The 20,902-nt window shown below is 41.9% G+C and overlaps 1 protein-coding gene across 2 annotated transcripts in view; it reads right to left on the bottom strand.

Annotated features, from left to right (window-relative positions):
• Positions 1 to 6,609: 6,609 nt before the first annotated feature.
• The window catches only part of FEZ1 (fasciculation and elongation protein zeta 1), a 40,770-nt gene continuing 26,477 nt past the window's right edge, over positions 6,610 to 20,902 (bottom strand). For both annotated transcript variants that reach the window (XM_027835189.1, XM_027835190.1), the window contains exons 6-10: positions 17,537 to 17,808; positions 16,532 to 16,612; positions 14,201 to 14,276; positions 8,573 to 8,638; positions 6,610 to 6,946 (exon numbers count right to left, since the gene is read on the bottom strand). In XM_027835189.1, the coding sequence (XP_027690990.1) occupies positions 6,930 to 6,946; positions 8,573 to 8,638; positions 14,201 to 14,276; positions 16,532 to 16,612; positions 17,537 to 17,808 (512 nt within the window). In that variant the 3' untranslated portion in view covers positions 6,610 to 6,929. The remainder of the gene's footprint in view (positions 6,947 to 8,572; positions 8,639 to 14,200; positions 14,277 to 16,531; positions 16,613 to 17,536; positions 17,809 to 20,902) is intronic.

The following is a 20,902-nucleotide window of genomic DNA, read 5'->3' as shown; positions in this document are numbered from 1 at the left end:
AGCACAGGCTGCATCCAGGGAACATTGGCTGGTACCCTGTTTGCTACCAACTGTAGGTGAGTGGCCTGTAGTCTGGAAGACACAAATCTGACAGAAAAGACTGCAGGGCCCAGATTTAGGCCCCAACTTTGAGAGGATAAAACATCCTTAGCTCTGCTTAGATTCAGATAATTCAGTTTTCTAATCATATAGCATCAAATCTACTTCATAGCCAGACTCAGAAATAGCCATGTGGGTAACATTCCCTTTCAAAGGAAAATAATGGGGAAACTGAGCCAGGAGGATCCCATCTTAGACTGAGGCTAAAATTGTCCTCAGCTTTTCCCGATGCTAACTTCCCACCAGTATCACATTCTCTGAGTAGCTTGTGGCATTTCTCTTAAGATGGTAGACTATTGATTATCAATGGATTATGACCCATCAGACAACTCAAAATACAATCCTATGAGCTTTTACCTCAAACAGCAATTTTTACTAATCACAGTTTAGGAAAAACTTTTCCAGGATTTACATCTCAAACTTAAATTTGTCCTGGTATAAAAAGCCAATCATTAGAGATTTTTATACAAAACCCAAACAAGTTTTTTTTTTGCAAGTTTACACATTAAAACAATAACCTACAATAGCCAATTTTAGCGGTAACCAAATTATGACAAGTTGCTTGACATAATTCTCTGATGTCAAAAAATTTAGCTCAACTATCTCTCACACTTCTAGAGAACATGCAGAGGTCTGGTGCACAGAGGGAAAAGAGATAAGAGGCTTAACTAGAGAAGATTGGCTCCCCAATTTCACCATCAGGTCCCTTCCCAACAAGGGGGCAGGACAAGAGGAGATAATAAGGAAGCAGTGTTCTAACAACAGATCCTCAAGTAGGCAAGGGAGAGGGTATGTCCTTCAATGCCCATGACCCGACAGGTAGAGGGGCAAGTAGGGCCAGGGTAGAACAAAGAACATAGCCAAGATAAAGTGGGTAATCTTACCTTCAATTTTGCCCAGGGCTCGGTGCTACCAAGCCCCAGGCTCCCTAGTCATTCCCAATCTTGAGAAGATTGGAGGATGGGGTATTGAGGGGTGACTCCACCACTTTTCCAACCTCAAGGACAATCCTTCCTCCAATGTCCCTCCTGGTCACATCTTGGGCACAGTCCCAGAGGCATTGGTCTTGAGGGCTCCCTCTGGGGGGGTGCCCTGGAGGGGTATTCCTTGGACCACTGACCCTCCTGCTGGCATCGAAAGCAGGTTCTCCCACTGCCAGAGTTGCCAGGAGCACCCTTGGGTCTTTTCCTGGCTATGGTAGCAGCCAAGAATTGAGCATGTTCTCTCTCTCCAGCCCTTTCCCTTCTTTTTCTTTCCTCTGTTGCTACTAAATCTCTGTTGTTAAAAACTCTAAAGGCCTTCTCCAGTAATTGAGCCTGAGGTGTTTGGGGTCCCATTGACAATTTCTGCAATTTCCTCCTAATATCTGGGGCAGACTGATTAATGAAAGACATGCTAAGGATTGTTGCCCCTTCTATAGAGTCGAGATCTAAATTTGTATAATTTTTAATAGCTTCTACTAGCCTGTCTTTGAAAAGGGCGGGGTTTTCCTTTTCTCCCTGAGTAATGTCCTCAATTTTTGAAAATGTACTTGCTTTTGGAATGCAGTTCTTAGTCCTTCTAACAGGCAAATTACCACGTGATCTCTCCTTGCCCTATCCTCACTCTTCTGATAATCCCATCCTGGGTCAGTAGTGGGAACAGCAGCTGTTCCTGGGGGGCATTTTGTGGGGTCATAGGTGGCAAAATGATCCCCAAATTTTTGGGCCTGTTCCCAGATTCTCCTCTTCTCTTCAGTGGTACAACAGGTGGAGAAGAGGATATGCAAATCACCCCAAGAAAGCTCAAATTGTAGGGACATGCCCCTAAAGCCCTCAGTAAACTTAGTGGGATCTTTTAAGTATTGACCCAGTTTCTCTTTGACCTGAATGAGGTCTGAAATGGAGAATGGAACATGCACCCTAATTGTCCCATTAGGGGGGACAGGAACTTCCCTTAGGGGAAAAAGCCTTGAAGTCACTGTGGGAACTGGGGCTAGGGAGGTAGGGAGATAAGAAGTCCCACTTTTTGTGAGTGAGGGACTGGGAAATGCTGGCTGAACTGGACTGAACTGCTGGCAAGGGGAAAAATCAGCTGACATTGGAGGAGGGGGAGGGATCAAGGGAGGAGATACCACTGAGGCTGGAGCTGAGGCCAAGATCTGGGTGGTCCTTGCCTCAGGGGAGAAGGTGTTGCCAAAACCTGAGCAGGGGTCTGAGGAGAAATTGCAGGTTGGGAAGGGGGTTGGGATGGAGGAAAAGGGGAGGAAAAGCAAGGGAAAGAGGGGTTAGGCAAGGAGGGAGGGGGATGGGAAACAGGGGGGCCAAGGGAAAATGGGGAGAAAAGGGAAGGGATAGGGACTGGGGAGGTGCTGTAGCCCTGGGAACCATAAAAAGAGGGTCATCCAAAAAGTCTAATTGATCCCCATTCCCCATTTGTGGGGTGGCTCTAGCTATGGGCATCCTACAATCTTTTCTGAGAATGGGGTCCCGAGAAAGTTCTACAAAAGTCATTATATAGACAATCTCCACCCATTTTCCTTCTCTGCTACAATATTGTTTTAACTCTGAGAGCATATTTTGCTCTAATGTCCCAAAACGGGCCATGCCTCATAATTTTCCAGGTGATACTGAGGCCAAATGGTGTTGCAAAAGAATACCAGCCTTGTCTTTTGTAGTTCTTTAGAGAAATTAAATTTTTCCCAATTTCGTAAAATACAGCCCAAAGGTAAATCTTCAGGAATTGAAGAGGATTGACCCCTTGTGAGTGTGGGGACTGGAAGTCCCTCTCTCCTTAAAAAAAGATTTAGGAATAAGACTCAGGAAACAGACAAAAAAGTCAAAAACCCAAAGAAGTACGTTAAGTTTTCCCAAGTCCCTGGCACTGAGAGAATTGAGAGGATCAGGCCTATGATCCTGCCCACATCCATGGTCTTGTACAGAACCACTGGACCGAGAGCCTGAGAGCATCAGGCTGAGTTCAAGACAACCTTGTAGCTGTCTGACCTCATGGGACCTGAGAGGTCAGCCCGGAAAAGCACTTCCAAGTCAAGCCTTTCTAGTTGCTTGATAATCCACCCAATTGAAGGGTAAAAAACAAAGGGATTAGGGGAAGAGGGGAGGCTTACATACCTTCCAGTCCAGGCTGGTGAAGAGCTTGGTATAGGCAGTTTTTCCCAGTGCAGGGAACCATATGATGTGGTCTAGAGGTTAGGGATCCTGGAATCCCAAAATCATGACACCCAGGTCCTGCCCGAAATAATTCGACCCAAGCCTTCTTGCAGCCAAAAACAAGGCTTATTGAAGATTTGCCATATTAGCTAGATTCTTAAGGAATCTGAGCATCTATGGGCTATTGACTAGATTCTAAGAATCAGTGCCTCTTAATGGAGACAAGATGGACCTTATATATAGAAAGACTATGGGAGGGATCTAGGAGTGGCCAAGTAGTCTATGAGGTAATAGAATTCCAGGGAACTGGACCACCTGGCCAAGGGAGAATGGAGAAATGGCCTGGGGCCATAGGGAGGTCCACAATGAAAGGCCAGTTGATGGGATTATAGCCTCAGATTTGGCCAGGTGGGAAAGTCCAGGTTTTTTGCTTTCTGGGGCCCAGATCCCAACCCCATCAACACCAGCAATGAGTTCCTCCTTGTTAGTAAGAATCCAATCCTAAAATCGAATTTTTCCATTTATAGGATGAAATAACCTTTAAGGCAAGCTAAAAAAAAATTGTTGGCGGCTTTGCTTTTGGCAAAGTGGAATCTTCAGCTAGTCTGGATTATTGAAGTCACCCATCATTGTGGTCTACTGCCTCTGTGTATGGTTTATGAGCTGTTTCCCAAACTCCCCATCTATTTCTTCTTTCTGTCTGGTTGGTTTTTATTGTACTAAGTGATGACGATATCTCTTTGTTTCAGCCTTCATTGCTCTTTGCCCAAATGTTCTCCACTAAACTTTCCTTTTCTGGTTCTAAGATTTTATCATATATCTTCTCATGATAAAGGGTGCCCCAAATGTCTTAGTGCAGCTTTAAGCTTCTTAAAATTGCATCAAGGCTTTTGGGATGGACACCCTGTATAGTATTTCTCTACCCACCCTAACCCACTTTACTTCTACCATTCCTTTTGAATAAAACATGCCCTCCCAAAGAGGTCAGAGGTGCTACCCTACCAAGTCTCAGCAATATCTATGAGATGAATTTGCCTCCTTTTATTAGGCTTTCTAAATTCAACTTGCTTCTCTGTTGGGAGGCTATCTCTGAGCAGTTTCCTGGAGATCTCAGGGACAATTCTACCACTAGCAGGTTCGCAAGCATGAGGGTAAACTAGAGTAGCCAAACAGAAAGAAAAAGAAATTGATTGGCACACAGTAGTAGTTTCAGCATCCTGGGATCCAGATTTTGGTTTACATACCTTTTTCCAGAACTGCTTAGAGTGTATACCTAAAGAACAGCATTTGGAGGCATTTGAATGAACTAATGGAATGCAGTCTATCCCCGCAGGGAAGTTGGTCTGGACCTTTAATCACCAGTTGTGAGTGGTATGCAACATCTGTAGGGTCATCTTGTGCAAACAAAGAGTGCATTGTGCAGCAGGGCTTTGTGAATTCAGTCTGGGCAGAATAAAGGTAGCTGAGTTTTGTTGTATTCAGTCTACAGCAGAATGGGGGGTGGGGGGAGGCCATTCAAACAAGTTCTGTATATTAGTCTCTAGCTGAATTGGGGGAGGTAATTCACTTAAACAGCATTCTGATAACAAGATTGTTCTGTTCTACACTTTTCAACAATATGTTGTGCATTGTGCCAGAGGTTTTATTCCTGGATCCTTCTAAAATTTGATTTTTTGTGAGTCTCTCCTGTTTTTCTTATTTTATTGAGCTATGCTCTATGGTATCTAGCTTTTTAAATAGTTTTCTCCTTCACACCCTTCTTTATAATATGATTTCCCCACAATTACCTTAAGATATCTAGTTCATTTTAAAGGTGAAGGAGGCTCAAAGACTTGCCTAAGGTCATACAGTTAGCAAGCATCAGAGTTGAGGCTCAAACCCAGATCCTCTGATTCCAAGTGCAGTCCTCATTGCACAGCCCTACACTGCCTTCATTTGCAAAGTTTCAGGGGGAATCAGGGAAGGGTATGGAGCTGCTTCTCCAAGCTTTCCTATGGATGCATCGGGTTCTGCAGGGGAGCAATGAAGAATCTAGCTGGAACCAGCAGGAATGGCTATATTACCCATTGCTCTGAGTCATCTGAGGGAAGCAGAAAGGATTTCTGGCTAGGTGAGATGTAGAACTGTCATTTTGGGCACTCAAGTGATTTTCCAGGACTGCTGTGCTAGGTGATGTGTAAGGGTAACCTATGACATTCTGCTGAGGTTGCTTGATGTGATATAAACAATGGCTTCTTCGAAGATTGTTCAGTGGAGATTGGATGCACACACCTCTTAACCTTAGTCTGGCTAGTATAGAGATGACAACTAGAAATAGTTAGAAAGAACTATTAAATGGTAGATTTGGAAAAGACTTTGATGTTATCCAAACCAACTTCTTTGTTTTACAAGATGAGAAAATGAAACGTAAAGTGATTTGCCTAAGGTAAAATCGGTGATATGTGTAGAAATAAAACCCAGCTCTCTGGGCTCATGTCATTCTATCAAGAAGACTCTGGCCAGGGAAACTAGATGTACGGAATCAAGATTATGATAAAAGTCAGATCTGCACGTCCGGTAAGAACATAGGACATATCTGGCTAGTCCTTCCCTCCAGCACTCTCCTATCCCAGTAGATGTCAAAGGTGGTAAACAGAAGTCAAGAGCTCCTGAAGTTTTAGGACTGCAAGACAGGGAGGGAGGCAGCATATAGGAAGGACACAATGCTGAGGAAACTAGAGGTGACCCAGGGCAGCTAGAAAGTGGTGGGGGGTCTGCATTATGGGGGCGATGTAATAACCCCCTGCGAGGAAGGAAAAGCAGAGTTGATTACCCACAGTATCGGCAGAGGGAATGTATTCTGGGATGGCTGAGGTATTTGGCCTTCACCACAAATAGATAACTGTCTACTACCTGTGGCATACTAAGAAAGTACTTCTGTGTTCCATATGTCACCAGCACTTTCCGGCAAAGCCTTTAGGTAAGGGCAGTCAGATGACAGCCCTCTCATTTTCCCTGCCTTCCAAATGAGGCACTGAAAAATACGGTGTGCTGCTCTTCACAAAGTCACCAAGGAGCAAAACGTTGTTGTATGCCACTGTTTTTTGTGACTGTGGCTAATTTAAAATGGTATTTACCTCTCTTACCTCCATCTCAACATGTATTTCACAGAGATTCTCAGTGCCTTCCAAATATCTCGCCACTGAATACTTAGCACTGCACTATATTTTTCTGGTTCCTAAATACAATGTTAGTATCGATAGTCCAGGATGAGGAGTCAATTGTGTGACCGTCCTAGGATCGAGAGGAAGGGAGAGAAAGATGGAAATCTGAACCATGCCTCAAAAAAATAAGACAAGGGGTTAATTAAATGAGTGTTTATTTCAAAATTAGTCTTGTAGTATAAGCTGTGTTTTGAGGGCTGGAGCCAGAATATATAGTCAGTGGTAAAAGCATCTGTCTTCCTCCGACCCAGGCAGAGAGGAATAGACGTCACTAGCCCTGCCCCTCATTCATGCATCCAATGATTACTAGGACTAGAAGCCAACAGCAAAGGATCCCGCGTTTGCTCATGTTTAATCCAGGTTATGCTATACACATTGAAATACACGTCGGAGGTTACGTGGTGTCATGCAGTCCCTGCGATGGAATGACTCTCTTGCCCAGCTACCTCCTGCAGCTGGGGTGCTCCGAAGGGCAAGGTTAAGTAGGGCAGAGCACTAGAAAAGAGAACAGGAGATAGATCAGGACACGTGGAACCAGGACCTGCCCAGCTCAAGCTCAGGCTGGCAAACACCAGCCGTGAGAACTTCACTGTGTACCATCCCAATCAGAGAACCACAACTATAACCCACCAGGAGAGAGCAGAATCCCAGCAGCAGAATCCCAGGGTTGGAAAGAAACTCAGGTACAAGATGCACTAAAAGATCTTTGAACAGGAATTTCCTCTCTGACATCCCAACATTTGTTCTAATTGTTAGGAAGTTTCTACTAATAATTTTCCTAATTATAGCTGAAACCTGCCTCTCTGTGATGTCTTCTCATTAGTCCTAGCTATACTCTATGGGACCAGGCATAATAAATCAAATCAGTCTTCCGCATGACAGCCTTTCAAATACTTAAAGAAAGCTGTTGTGCCCCCTTGAGTTTTCTCAGGCTTAACATTCTCAGCTCCTCCAACTGATTCTCCCCTAACAGCACAGTCTCCCCCAGTCCCATCACCAAACTTGTTACCTACCCCTGATGCTACCGAGCTTGCCAACGTCCTTCCTAAAACATGGTGTCCAAATTAAACACAATACTCTAGCTTCGTTCTGACCAGGACAGAATACAGTGGGACTGTCACCTCCCTCATTCTGTAAACTGTGTCTCTCTTAAAGCAGTCTAAGATCATGTTAGACTGTTTTCAGCAACCTTATCACACTGTTCACTTATACTTGATCCACTATCCCCTCTCCCCTACTCTCTCTCTCCATCTCTTTCACATGGACTTTCACTTTGCTGTGTGTCTCCCATCCAGCACTTGTGAAGTTGATGGTTTAAACCCAAGCGTAGGACTTTAACATTTATCCTGATTAAATTTCATCTTATTAGGTTCAGTCCATTATCCCACTCTGTCATTAACTTTTCGGAATAGTTCTGCAAATTTAATAATCGGTTGGGTACAGGAGTTCTAAAGAGTTAATAATAAATTATTTACCATTTCAGTGAATCATAGATCAAAAAGAACCTCAAGAGGTCCCCTAGACTATTAACTAACCCCTGGATTAAGCACCTCTGCAAGATACCACACCCATAAAACCCATAGAGAGAGGCCACAGTTGCCTTAGAAAAGTTACTCCACTGTCTTATGACCCTTGCAGCAGAAATGTTTCCTTAAACCTAAATTAAATTCTTTCCATTACAATTTCAACCTAGTCTCACCATGGAAATAATGTTGCTATGCTTTACTATAGGTTTGCTTTTCCTATATACTTGAAAATGATTATGAAAGTCAGCCTTAGCTTTTTTTCCAAGTTAGAACACCCTCGGTCTTGCAGCCTGTTTGTCCTCTTTTGGCCAATTTCCCCAAGCTGTTTCTTGTTTTATTTACTCTACATTTGGCCTCACTCCTGTAATTACGAGGGGCTGGGATCTATTTCTCAGTTCCTTAGAAGCCTGAATACCTAGAGTAACCTGCTTTGTCTCTGTAAAACCTGTTTATTCAGGATTTTTCTTCTGGCACAGATTCACCTTGCTGAGTTCTAGAGAAACCTCAGATTAGCTTTAAAGACCAGGGCCAGAAGGTCATAAGGGGTCCCCAGAGGGACTCTTCTGCTCAGGGTGGCATGGGCTATTATTCTTACCTTTTAAAATGTAGTCTGTCAGCAATGTAGGCACCTTCTCATTATCTTCCTTCATGGCAAAGAGAACTAGGAGAGAGGAGATAGAAATGGGGCAGGACATTGACTTATGGCATGCAGTTCACTTGCTAAGGCCAATTATCCAACCAACAAACTGACCAACCACCGAATGGCTGATAGGCCGGTGATTATGAAAACCCAAGCAGTGTTTAAATATATAACCACCAAAGCTCAAAGACGTTCACTTTGTCACAAATCAACTATCCTAAGTTGTTAAAGGAGATGGAAAAGCTTATATAGGAACAAGTAGCTAACATCGAACTCTAAGATGCAAAAATGTATAGTTTCAGAAATGCAAACTAAAAGATAGCACCTTAGGGACTTGGGACTCCAGCACAAATAAATAAGCAAGATGAAACCCAAAGTTGGGGATATAGGGAAACATTCATCTACACGTGCCTGGCAGCACTGGAAACCAGTTTAGGCTTCCTGGAGAGTGATCTGGCGATACGTACCAGGGGTTATAAGGGTTCACACCCTTTGATCCAGTAACCCCACTTTGGGGGAATACACTCCAAGGAAATAATCCAAAAGAGAAAAAAAATAATCCATATAAAGTGATATTCAAAGCAATGATGCTTATATCATGGGAAAACTGAAAACAATCTAAGTGGCCAGGAACAAGGTAATGGCTATGCAAACTAGGGAAGGAGGAAGGATACACACACACATACATACACACACATACAATATAGTACGTGCTATATGTATGCGTGTGTGTGCATATATGCATATATATATATTATATATCACCTACTAAATACTAGGCACTGTGCTAAGTACATTATAAATATTATCTCATTTGATCCTCACAACAACCCTGAGAGGTAGGTGATGTTATTTTCCCCACTTTACAGTTGAGGAAACTGAGGGAAATCGGTCAAGTGACTTCCTCAAGGCATACAACTAGTATCTGAGGCCAGATTTGAACTTAAGTCTTCCTGACTCTAGGCCCAACACTCTATCAACTGTACCACCTATTTGCCCTTGTGATGTATTAATTCAAATACTATATTACTGCTAAATGGCAAGTATGTAAACTATGTTGATACTTGGAGATGTGTATGTCAAATAAATAAATGAAAAAGCAGAATTATGAAATAGCACATATACATTAAGGCTATGCAAAAAAACACTTGTACATTAACCACAAACCAAAGAGAATAAACTAATAATCCCAATATCTTCTTTTCTCTATGCTAATAAGCAAAAAAAAAAGGTACTCAAGACAAACTTGTAGGTTATTAACCCAAGCTCTGAACAAGAATAAAACTCTAAATCACTGAATATCTGATCAGCAGGTATCCTCAAAGATTAGACCAATTATGTGAAGTTATTTTTAAAATTCTTTTCTCATATTCATTAACAGCAGCAAGATTTAATCGAACAAAGGTATCAAGCATCATAGCTCGAAAGTAGAGTTATAAGATGACACTCCCCCCATCGCTCCCTTTTGCAGAGGTGGGAGGTCCACACATGTTAGAAAAATATACTGCACATGTTTTTAGACTTGTTTAATATATTGATCAGTAATGCTGATTTTTTCCCCCTCTTTTTCCCTTTTTTATCTTTAGAAATGCCATTTGTTATATATGAGGTAGATCTCTGGATCTCAGGGCAGGTATACAGGCGAGGAACACTGGGAAAAATTACAATGATATAACAAAAGATACCAAATAAAAACATGTTAAAATTATTAAGCATTAACAATCTGCCCAACACAGGGCTAGATTTATGAAGATAATGAGAAAATAATAAGAGTCTAAAACAGGGTTCCCCTCTGAACAAGTTGCTTATAGTCTTCTTAAGGAGAGAGAACTACTCACAAGAGTGAAATGATTATAACCTAAGGAATTTTTAGCCTAAGTGTTTTGGTAACTTTTATTTCTGTAGTCTTTAATCAATCAGCAAGCATTTATTAAGCACCTACCAGTGCAGCCAGGCACTGTGCTGGCACTGGGGTTAGAAATGCAAAGGATGAAACAATTCTAACTCTTAAGAAGGTTACATTCCAATGACAGAGACAAATACATATATAAGCATATACAGAATAAATATTAAGAGAACAAATACAAATAAATATAAAGTAGCTAAATACAATGTGGTCTGAGAGGGAGCCAATTAGTAGTTGGGGGAGTGTGTGATTGAGAAAGACATCCTATTAAACTAAATATCTTGCAAAAGGTTTTCCTAATAAAGAAGGTCACTTTCAGGAAGCTGGCTGTATCCAAAAGGTGGACAGACAGTGGATGGAAATAGAGGAGGCAATAAAATAGAGGTGGGCTTTCTGCTTTTATTCCCCAACTACTGCATTTTTGCAATCTGTAGTCTCCTCTTTTTTGCCTAGTTTCAAGGCAGGAAAACGAAACTTAAGCCATGAGGGGACAACTTCCAAATTTGACCCAGGCAAGAGTGGCTAGTATAGGGTGGAAGTAGGCTTTTGAGCTAACAGCAGGTTGGGGACAAGACCAGAGCTCATGAACTAAGTCCACATCTAGTGAGGAGCTTGCGGCCGGTTGGTCAAACTCCGGGTTTTTATTATCCTGGTTACTATTATATCATTTTTGCTGTCTGCTGTCAGGTAAGTATTCTATTCAACTGTCAACTGGGAATGCCTGTCAAGAAAGCATGTGCAGAATGCATGACAGAAAACAAAGGAGACCTACACTGAAAGTGAATATAGAGATGTCATTTAGCCAACAACGATTGTCAGAGCTGACCACCTTAAAATTCTAAACTGAGATGAGTTGTACCATCACAGCAGTTGGGTACATCTTTGGCCTCTGATTCCTTGATTCAAGGACAGCAGAGAGGAGACATTATTCCCAAGTCCACATAAGGGAAGCTACTCAAAGGAGAGAGTCTCACACAACTGGTTCAAATATAAATGCTAGCTATGGTTATCATCATCATCATCATCAAATCAATGTAATTTCATATTCTGTGCTTCAGGTTCCTCATCTGTAAAAGGAGGAGGGAGAGACTGGCCTAGTTCGGAGGTGTCACACTCAGTGTAGCTCACAAAAATCCCCAGATAAAAATGTAGTTGGAAAATGTTTGTAACAAAATAAAGAAAAATACATTTGTTGTCATTGAGTCATTTCAGTCATGCCCAACTCTTCCTGAGCCCATTTTGGGGTTTGCTTGGCAAAAATACTAGAGTGGTTTGCCATTTCCTTCTCTAGTTCATTTTATAGATGAGGAACTGAGGCAAACAGGGTTAAGCGAAATGTCCAGGGTCACACAGCGAGTTAGTGTCTGAGGCCAGATCTGAACTCGGGAGGATGAATCTTCCTGATTCTAAACCTAGTGCTCTATCCATTGGACCACCTAGTTGCCCTATAATACAACACAGATAATGTTAATCTGTAGTTTTCTAAGAGTCTGCAGGGATCTATTTCTATTTGAGTTTGCCACTACTATGTTACATGATCTTTAAGGTTCCTTCTAACTCCAAATCTATGATCCTATAATCCATAGGAGATTTAAACATATAGGTACTTGCTAGAAATAAAAATAAACCAGGGCAGCGAGGTGGTGCAGTTGATAGAGGACTGGCCCTGAAGTCAAGAGGATCTGAGTTCAAATTCGACCTCAGACTAAACACTTGACACTAGCTGTGTGACCCTGGACAAGTCATTTAACCCCAATTGCCTAAAAAAAAAAAATACAAATAAACCTATAAAACTTCATAAAATGTAGAAATTATTATTCATACTATCTGTAATGAATTGATTTCTTTTTCTTTTAAATAATAATGAAGGTTGAACTGTAAATATTAAGCTCCTGTTGACAGTGTAGTTAGGGTTGTGCTGGATCCAGACTAGTTAGATTAGCTGGAGAGGGAAGAGGATTGTTAAATTTTCAGTGTAAGCATTTATACCTCAGAAATTGGCAAGCACCACAAAACAGGGTCTGAGACGCTGTTTTGTTGACTGTCTAGAGTTAAGAAAGTGATAGAGAAAAGGTAAACAGTGTAGATTAAACCTAAAAATGCCTCATGCTTTTCAGAAAGCCTGTTGTTAAACATTTAGTAGAACACCCCTGGCTGCAGTGGAAATTGGAAATCCTCTGTAGTTGAATGCAAGACTTAAGGGCATGGGTCATTTTGTTGTTGTCTCTGTGCTCCCAGTGCCTAGCTCAGTGCCTAGCACACTGTAGGTTTTTTTTGTTTTTTTTACTAAATACTTCTTGGACTGAATTGAGAATTGACCTGGGTTCCAGTGCAATGATCTATATATCGGAACTGTTAAATAAGGAAGTGGACTAGATTTTCCAATTCAGATTCTATGATTATCCAAAATAGAATAATTTCTAAAAGCACAAATGCATACACACATCTATACAAAAGTTTGTACTCCTGCCTCTTAAAAATATTTTCAATGAATATTGAAACATGCAGAAGAAAGAGCTTTAAAAACTATAGAAGAAGACAGCGATGTACTCTGAAATGAAAATTCCAGATTCTCAAGGATGAGATGTCTGTTGATTTCTCTCCAGTTGAAGATGTCTATTTTTCTTCCATATCGGAGCTTCCCTCACACTGGAGCCTCCTGCTTTAGGTCTCCAAACTGATATAATCGGAAACGTTTGGTCACCTTTAGCACTAGGTCCCAGCAGGCATCTTCTTCTGCTGAAGAGATAGCTCCTCTTTTCTTCCTCCTGAGAAAACCCTGGGGTATCAAACCATCACAAAGCTCACTCCCCTCCCACTTTGCTCACTGCCTCAATAGGGGAGGCAGCCTAGTCTGTGTCATTCTCTGCAGTGCACCGTTGCCAGGGAGATGAAGGCTCTCCAGAATCCACCCAGCCTGTCACCCAGCATCTCAGCCTTGGGTATTTCTATTCTTAAAAGAGTGGAGCTGGCATTAGTGGCTAACACTATGCCGTCCCCAACCCCCAACCAAGCCCTTTGGGGGGGTCGTAATGTTTGATGTGTATAAATCTATTTTGCCTACAAAAGACTAGTTATGACATACTGTTTCCTCCTGCAGCTCAGAATGTTTGTGAATGTTTGAAAGTAAACCCAAAGAGGACATAGCCATTTGCTGAAAAGGAAAATAAAGGTACTTTCTTTTCTTGTCTTCCTTGAGAATGAGTCTTTCCTTTCTATTCTTCCCAGCCCCTCCCCAGATGGCCAGCTCCTCCATCAGAACAGATAGCTCTTCACACTGAGTTCCCTGCCCTTTTTGGGGGAAGGGGTTAGGGAGGAGAGATGTGAGAACTTGTAGATCAGCTAAATGTACTGGCATACAAGGAAAGGACATTTGGCAAGAGAGAGAATTTCCAGGTGCTGAGAGACACAATTCAGCCATAGATTGCTCTGGTCTGAATAAAGACTTCTAACTAGAGAAAGACTTCCCAAGCAAGACTTTTCCCCTACAGGCAATGGATGAAAGTACCTTGGGCTCTTCTGATTATCCTAATTTTACGCATTCAAGCAGCAGGCTGATGAAGCTTATGACTAGTTCACTCTGAGCAGCTGAACACAGATTCCAAGGGATTTCACTTGGGGCCCTGGAGGGAGTATTTGAAAGCAGGGGGTCACAGAGAAGGGACCAAAAAACTTACTGTTTGTCAGCATCTGCAGATCTTCCACTGATGGAGGTGAGGCCTTCTTTTCATAGGGGATGACTGTGTTCAGATACTGCAAAGGAAATACAAGGGCATTTAAGAGGAGAATCAGGCAGGAGGAATGAGACCAGAGAAGTGAACTTTTTAATTCTTCTTAGATAGTCTTAGGACTATTTGTTTCCAGAAACAGGATGCTTTGTTTTTTCTAGATAAGGCCTAGTACTTTGAGAATATGACATTCTCACAATTGGGTCAAAGAATCAGATTTAGAGCACTGAGGGAAGGAACCTGGGAGTTCTTTTAATGCAGTTCCCTCATTTTATAAATGAAGAAATGGAAACCCAGAGAGATTAGTGACTTACCCAACATCACACAGGTACAGATTCAAAAACAGAAAAAATAGAAAAAAAAAAGATCTGAACCCAAGCCCAGTAATAATAAAATGACAGATTCCTGTTTCAGAAGTCTCCTTGACAATTTCATTCCTATCTTCAAGGACCTACCATTTAAGGATGGATGGCTAATTCATACAGTTATCTTCTCTGCTTCATTTAAATTCAATACACATTTATACTATATCCAGGACACTTTCCTGGCTAGCGGGGATCCCAGATGAAAACGACACAGTGCTTACCCTTAAGGAGATTATAATCTAGTGGGAAATGTGGCATATGATGTAAGTTACATAACACAAAAGAAAATGTACACAAAAGATGTATGAGAGTTGAAGATCGTGGGATTATTGGTTTAGAGTTGAAAGGATTCTTAATGCAACCTCCTCATTTTACAGATGAAGAAACTGAGGGTCTGAGAGGTTAAGAGACTGGCTCAGGTAGTCAGTGTTGGTGACATCTGAACCCAGGTCTTTTTGACTCCACATGAAGCAACTAATAATCCTCCCAATTTGAGGGGCCTCATGGTAGAGGCAATAGCAGCTCCTAACTGTGCATTAGAGGGCAAGATTTCAATAAGCAGAGAGGGAGAGGAAGTCTGTCCTAGAAGTATGAAAAACAAATGTAGACTTTGTTATACTAATAATAACTCACATTTTTATAATGCTTTAAGTTTTGCAAAGCACAGCCCCCCTGTAAGGCAGTGTAACCATTCTGATCCCCCCTTTACAGATGAGGAAACAGAGTTGGAGAAATGAAGTCTCGGGTTCACAATTACAAAACTTTTAAGATGTTATTGTGGGAGTTAAAACCCAGGTCCTCAGAATCCACAGTGCCTAACTTTTGAAGTTTGGATTCAAAGGGCCACACTTGAGGACCTAGAGGGCCACACATGGCCTTGAGGCTGCAGGTTCCCCACCCCTGCTTTAGTCATTTAGAAAATACTAATGCTTTATTTCTGGCTAGGGGCAGTTCCTTATGTTTCAAAGTACAGTATGACAGACAGCTCTTGTTTTCCCTGCCACTGACTAGGTGTGTAACCTTGAGCAAGCCACTTCTCCTCTGTGAACCTTGGGGTCTTCACCTGTAAAGGGAAGATTAGGACAGATCCTTTCTAAAGTTCCTTCCATCTCTAACGTGCAACAATCTATGATTCCTTTGTCAAAAATGACAGGAAAGCAATGCACAATAACGCCAGTAGTCCTGAGTGTTGGATATGCTCCCTCTGCTGGTTTTTATTGGTGCCTCTGCAACAAAACCAGCATCCCAAGGACCCCTAGTTAATTAGTAGCTACGGCTGGTAGAGAACTTGAGAGGTCATCTGGTCCACTCCCTAGACAAATAAGAACTTATTCCAATTTTTTAATCAATCAGGCAAATAAGCTACTCTAATTTCTAAAAAAATCAGATAAGACCTTGTTCCAATTAAAAAAAAAAGACAAATAAGAATTTATTCTATTTTTTTTTAATCCTATGTCCTGCCTTAGCAACCGGAAAAGAGATCTGCGTTGCTCCCCCAGTGGAAAAATGGCCAAATGGAGTTGAAAAAGAAATATGATTTTGTGCTTTTGGAATTTTAAGTACATCTAGTATGGGTTGAAGGCCCAAGACCCATGGGAAAGCTGCAAGGGACTTCATATAGCAGAGAACAGGTCTTACATGGAATCTAAATTTCAGAAAATGGGGATCCTCTGGGCCTAGTCTGGTGGTACATCAATCACTTTTTAGTTATCTTAAGTTGCCTTGACTGCCATTTTATGTGGCATCTGTTTTGTGACTTTCATCAGGTTTTTTTTATAAGCAATATTCTCTTTCTTAAAGGAAGGAGGAATGTTGTGGAGACTCTGCTGAATCATTTATCGCTTTTACTTTTTGTTCAGGGAAACAAGCGGCAGGAGCCAGAAAGGACTCTGGGTGCTAAAGACGATGCTCATACCTGTTTATCAGTTCCTGAGTTGCCAAAGGTCTGCCGAATACCAGTCTGCAGGATGTTGGAGATCCCCTCCATACTGAAGCGCTGGAAAAGAGAAGAAAGGGACTCTAGACAGGCAAAGGCTTTTCTGAGCCTTGGAGCTCTCCACCCTCCAGTTTTCTGGGCCCTTCCTCAATCCTAAGAACTATGTACATCCACATGCTGGGTGAGTACATTGGGACATTGGGTCAGTCTAGAGCTACAAATCAAGCCTCAGTAGCCCTATGTGCCTCAGGAATAATTATTATACCCTCAAAGAGCCAGGTCCCCCAATCTCAGTGGGTACATGGGTACTCAGCATCTCTGACCTCACTTCCTTTAGATCTCCCAGGACAGGCAAGGGCATTAAAAAATTAAATGCTTCCATAAAATCTGTTCAGATGAAACAAGGCTCTTTGACAGAAAACAGAAGCAAGAAACTATTGTTATAGTGTCTGAAGGAGGTCCTTGGCTACCAACATGCACCTGCACTGACAGGGAAGCACCGGCCTAAATAATCCTGTCAAGGTCCTGATCAGCCTTCAGCTCACTTCTCACCTTTGAGATCTCTAGAGGACATTGATAATGCCTTAGCTTGAAAGGACAAGCCAGGGCTATTAGCTGCCCCAGGGCCAGAAATACAGACCCAGGATCCTGGAATAAATCTCTATTGTGTACTAAATGCCAGACCTAAGACCGTCATTTTTCTCAAGGCTCATCTGTAAAGAGCATTACATGTTACACTCGATATTCATCTTTGTATGTATACGTACTGTCTTTTCGACTAGATTGGAAATCCTCTGAGATCAGGGAGTATACTTTGTCCTTCTTTCTACCCACATATAACGATGCCGATAATAGATTTACTGGAAGGTTGAATCGGGACCTGGATTTCTACAGATGAATGGAGCTGCTCAACTCCCTACATTTGCTGGGGCTAGGGATCTGGCACCAATTTGTTTTCTCCCATTGCAGGGATTTTTCACTCACCTTGAGGGGCATCTGATTTCCTTTTTCTATTCGGCTACTCTGCAGGCTCAACCCTTTCTCTTTCCGTCTCTTCTTCATCAGCTCTCTCTGCTCCTTCTGTTTGTTCTGGACTTCAATAAGCACGGTGATAAAGGAATTCTTCACTTCCTTCTCAAACTCCAGCTCATCACGCCTGGCAAGCTGTTGTACCAGTTCCTCTGAGTAATCGCGGATAGCGCCTTCTACCCGATCCAACAGCTCACCCAGCTCAGACTCTGACATATGTCTCAGTCCTGTAAGAAAGAAGCCCAACACATTCTACGCCTTTCCCAAACCAGCCCTAACCAAGGCAAGGTGGGAACACCACTACTGGTGGAGGCTACATCTACAGCAGGAGACATACTAGAGGATACTGTCCACCGGGTTTTCTACAAAAGCATCATTCACAGAAGAAGGCAATGAGCTACGGTGGAAAGAGACGGAGCCTGAGACTTTGAGTCAAGAGGCTGTCCCTACCTAGCTGTGTGGGTGACCTCAGGCAAGTCCCTGAACCTCTCAGCTTCCTCATCTACGGAATGAGAGCACTGGACAAAACGATCTCCAAGGCCTCTGCGAATTCTGAGACTCTCTAAGTGATAGATCCAGGAACAGAACCTAGCCCTAGACCTGTTTCCCAGAGCGATCACCATCCACAAGAACATGTATTTCTTGCTCTGCTTCTTTCAAGTGCTTTATTAAGTGTGTGTAAGGCACTGGGTTTGGTGACCTGGTGCCTGGAGTACAAAAGCAATATTGTCTCTGACCTCAAGGAGCTCGAATTCTAGGGGGTTGGGGGGGGTGCGGAAGGGAAACATAAAATCGACACAGACAAGTAAGTGCATTGTTACTTGAGGGAGAGAACTAACCACTGTGAATATCAGGGAAGGCCGCATGAAGGAGATGGCATCTGAGTGATGCCTTGAAGGAAGACAAAGGTTCTAAGAGGCAGAAGTGAGAAGAGAGGGAATTTTAGAAGAAGAGCCTGTGCAAATGCACGGAAGCTGATGAAAGCAGCTAATAGTACAGTTTAAGTGGAATGTAGACACCATAATATGAAATAAGTCTGGAAAGATGGTTTAGAGTCAAATTGTGGAGGGCCTAGAATGCCAGAGTAAGATTTTTTCTTAGAGAAGACAGGGAACCACTGAAGTTTGTGGTTGATAGTGGTGGTGGTGACATTGTCAGATTTGTGCTTTAGGATGATGGTTTTGCCAATTAAATTGGAGATGCATTGTTTCACATTTATCTGTATCCTGTGTGCCTAGTATGTACCTGGTACACAGTATGAGCTTAATAAATGCTTATTGATGGACTGGAGACAGAAAAGTCTAGAAAATAGGAAAAACAATTAGGTGGCTATTATGGTAGTCCAGGTGAAGGCCTGAACTTGGGTCATGTTAGTGTGAGTAGAGGGGAATGGATTCAAGAAATAATGGGGAGGTAGAATCTTTGGAGATGGCCTCCTCAACATCACTGATGTCCAAACAAACAATAATCAGGGACATCTATCTGGCTTAATCCAGACTCCAGATTAAGAAGGAATGTGGGAGAGCTGTTTATTCCTACGGGTTGACCAAGATATAGCCTAACACACAGAACCCACTTGAGTGGTGACCCCCATGACACCCTGAAGCCTCCTTTAAACCACAGGTGTGTGTGTTTTTGTGTATATGTGTTACATACATCATCTACACAACTCTCTAAGATTATAAGTTGCAGAGAAGATGATGACCCATTGAAGAATTGTCTTCACTTGGGAATTTCCTAGACCAATGAAATAACAGGTTTAGTTTCTCTCACTCTCCCTCCCTCATCTCTGTTTTTCTCTGTGTCTCTCTCCCTTTCTGTCTCTCCTCTATCTCTCTGACTCTGTCTCTCTGTCTCCTTTTCTCTGTCTCTATAAAAATACATATATTTATATGTATATATATATACATATACACACGTATATATCTATATAGATGACAGATACAGATAGATGTATATATGTGTGTGTAGATATTTTGTGTAATACACACCTTTAAAGAAATTCACAGCAAAGGGCTATAGACATCGCAGAGAGACTGTTAATGTTTATTTTTGCCCTTTTTAATGAGTTAAAACTCCAAAACTCCAAGTGCAACAAACAATACAAACCCAGCAAGGAGGTGGCATAAACTCTATCTTCTTAGAGAAAAGGGGGCTAGAGAAAGCTAAACTTACTTTCCATTTAGGCTTCTTCATTTGTAAAGTTGCTTTTTTGAGTCATTTCCCTATACTCATTTCCCAACTTGCTTCTTTCTAAATTCATCCTCAGTTTTTATTTTTGAATCTCTTGTTGATCGAGCTCATTTCCCCTGTTTTACCCAGCTATTCTAGGCCCTCATCCGGTCTCCATTTTTGCTATTTAATTATGTATTTCAGCTGCTTCCCAGTGCTTCTGCTTAGTGCTTTTACCTTTGCTACAATGTTTGAGCGCCTGGGCATCATGCCAGGGGAGCTGGTTCTTGATGCAGCATCTCTGCAGAAAAAATTGTTCTGTTCATCTGAAGAGTCTTTCTGTTTGTTTTAAGTCTGGCTCCTGGCGTTTAGCGGCATTGATTTTAATGGGTGGGGGTTTATGTTCCTTCCTCTCTCTGACTTCTGACTCGATTTTAAAGATGACATTTGTATTGGTCACTTTTGTCAGCCAGTGTCACTGTTGGATCAATCAGCCCATCATGATAATGTTTGCCAGAACACTTTTTCATCTCACTCTGACTACACCAAATCATTTTCATATACTTGATTTTCCTTCTCTAATTAGGGTCTATTCCCATTCCCACATTTGTACTTAACAAAGGATCAAGGAGGGAAACAGAGCAGGATGGAGGGAGAGAATTTGGAACTCAAAATTTTGAAAAATGATTGGTACAATTTTTTTCCCACATGTAATTGAGAAAATATTTAACAAAATAAATAAAAATCATTTAAAACAATAACAACAAAGGATCTCAGATTTAGAGTCGGAAAGGACGTTACAGGCCATAGAGTCTAACCCCCTTACCTAAGAAGGAGGAAACTGAGACGAACAGGGGTTAAGTGATTTGTCCAGGGTCAGTCACAAAGCTAGTAAGCACATGAGGCTGAATCTGAACTCAGGTCTTCCTGACTCCAAACCCAACACTCTACTATGCCACCAGCTGCCTTGCTTGTAATCCGCCTTCCAGAATTTGTCATGCTATATCATCCCTCAAAAATTGGTGAATTTATTTCCAAATGTGCCCTTTCCTATATTTTACATTTTTCCATGTTTCATACTTTTTCATGATTCATCCAGACTTTATTTTTCAAATAACATAGTTATGATGTTTCTGCAGTCAGCTTCTC

The sequence above is a fragment of the Vombatus ursinus genome, unplaced genomic scaffold (assembly GCF_900497805.2).
Source record: "Vombatus ursinus unplaced genomic scaffold, bare-nosed wombat genome assembly UNPS02014813.1, whole genome shotgun sequence".
Taxonomy (NCBI): Eukaryota; Metazoa; Chordata; class Mammalia; order Diprotodontia; family Vombatidae; genus Vombatus; species Vombatus ursinus.
This window is presented reverse-complemented; position numbering and strand designations above follow the sequence as displayed.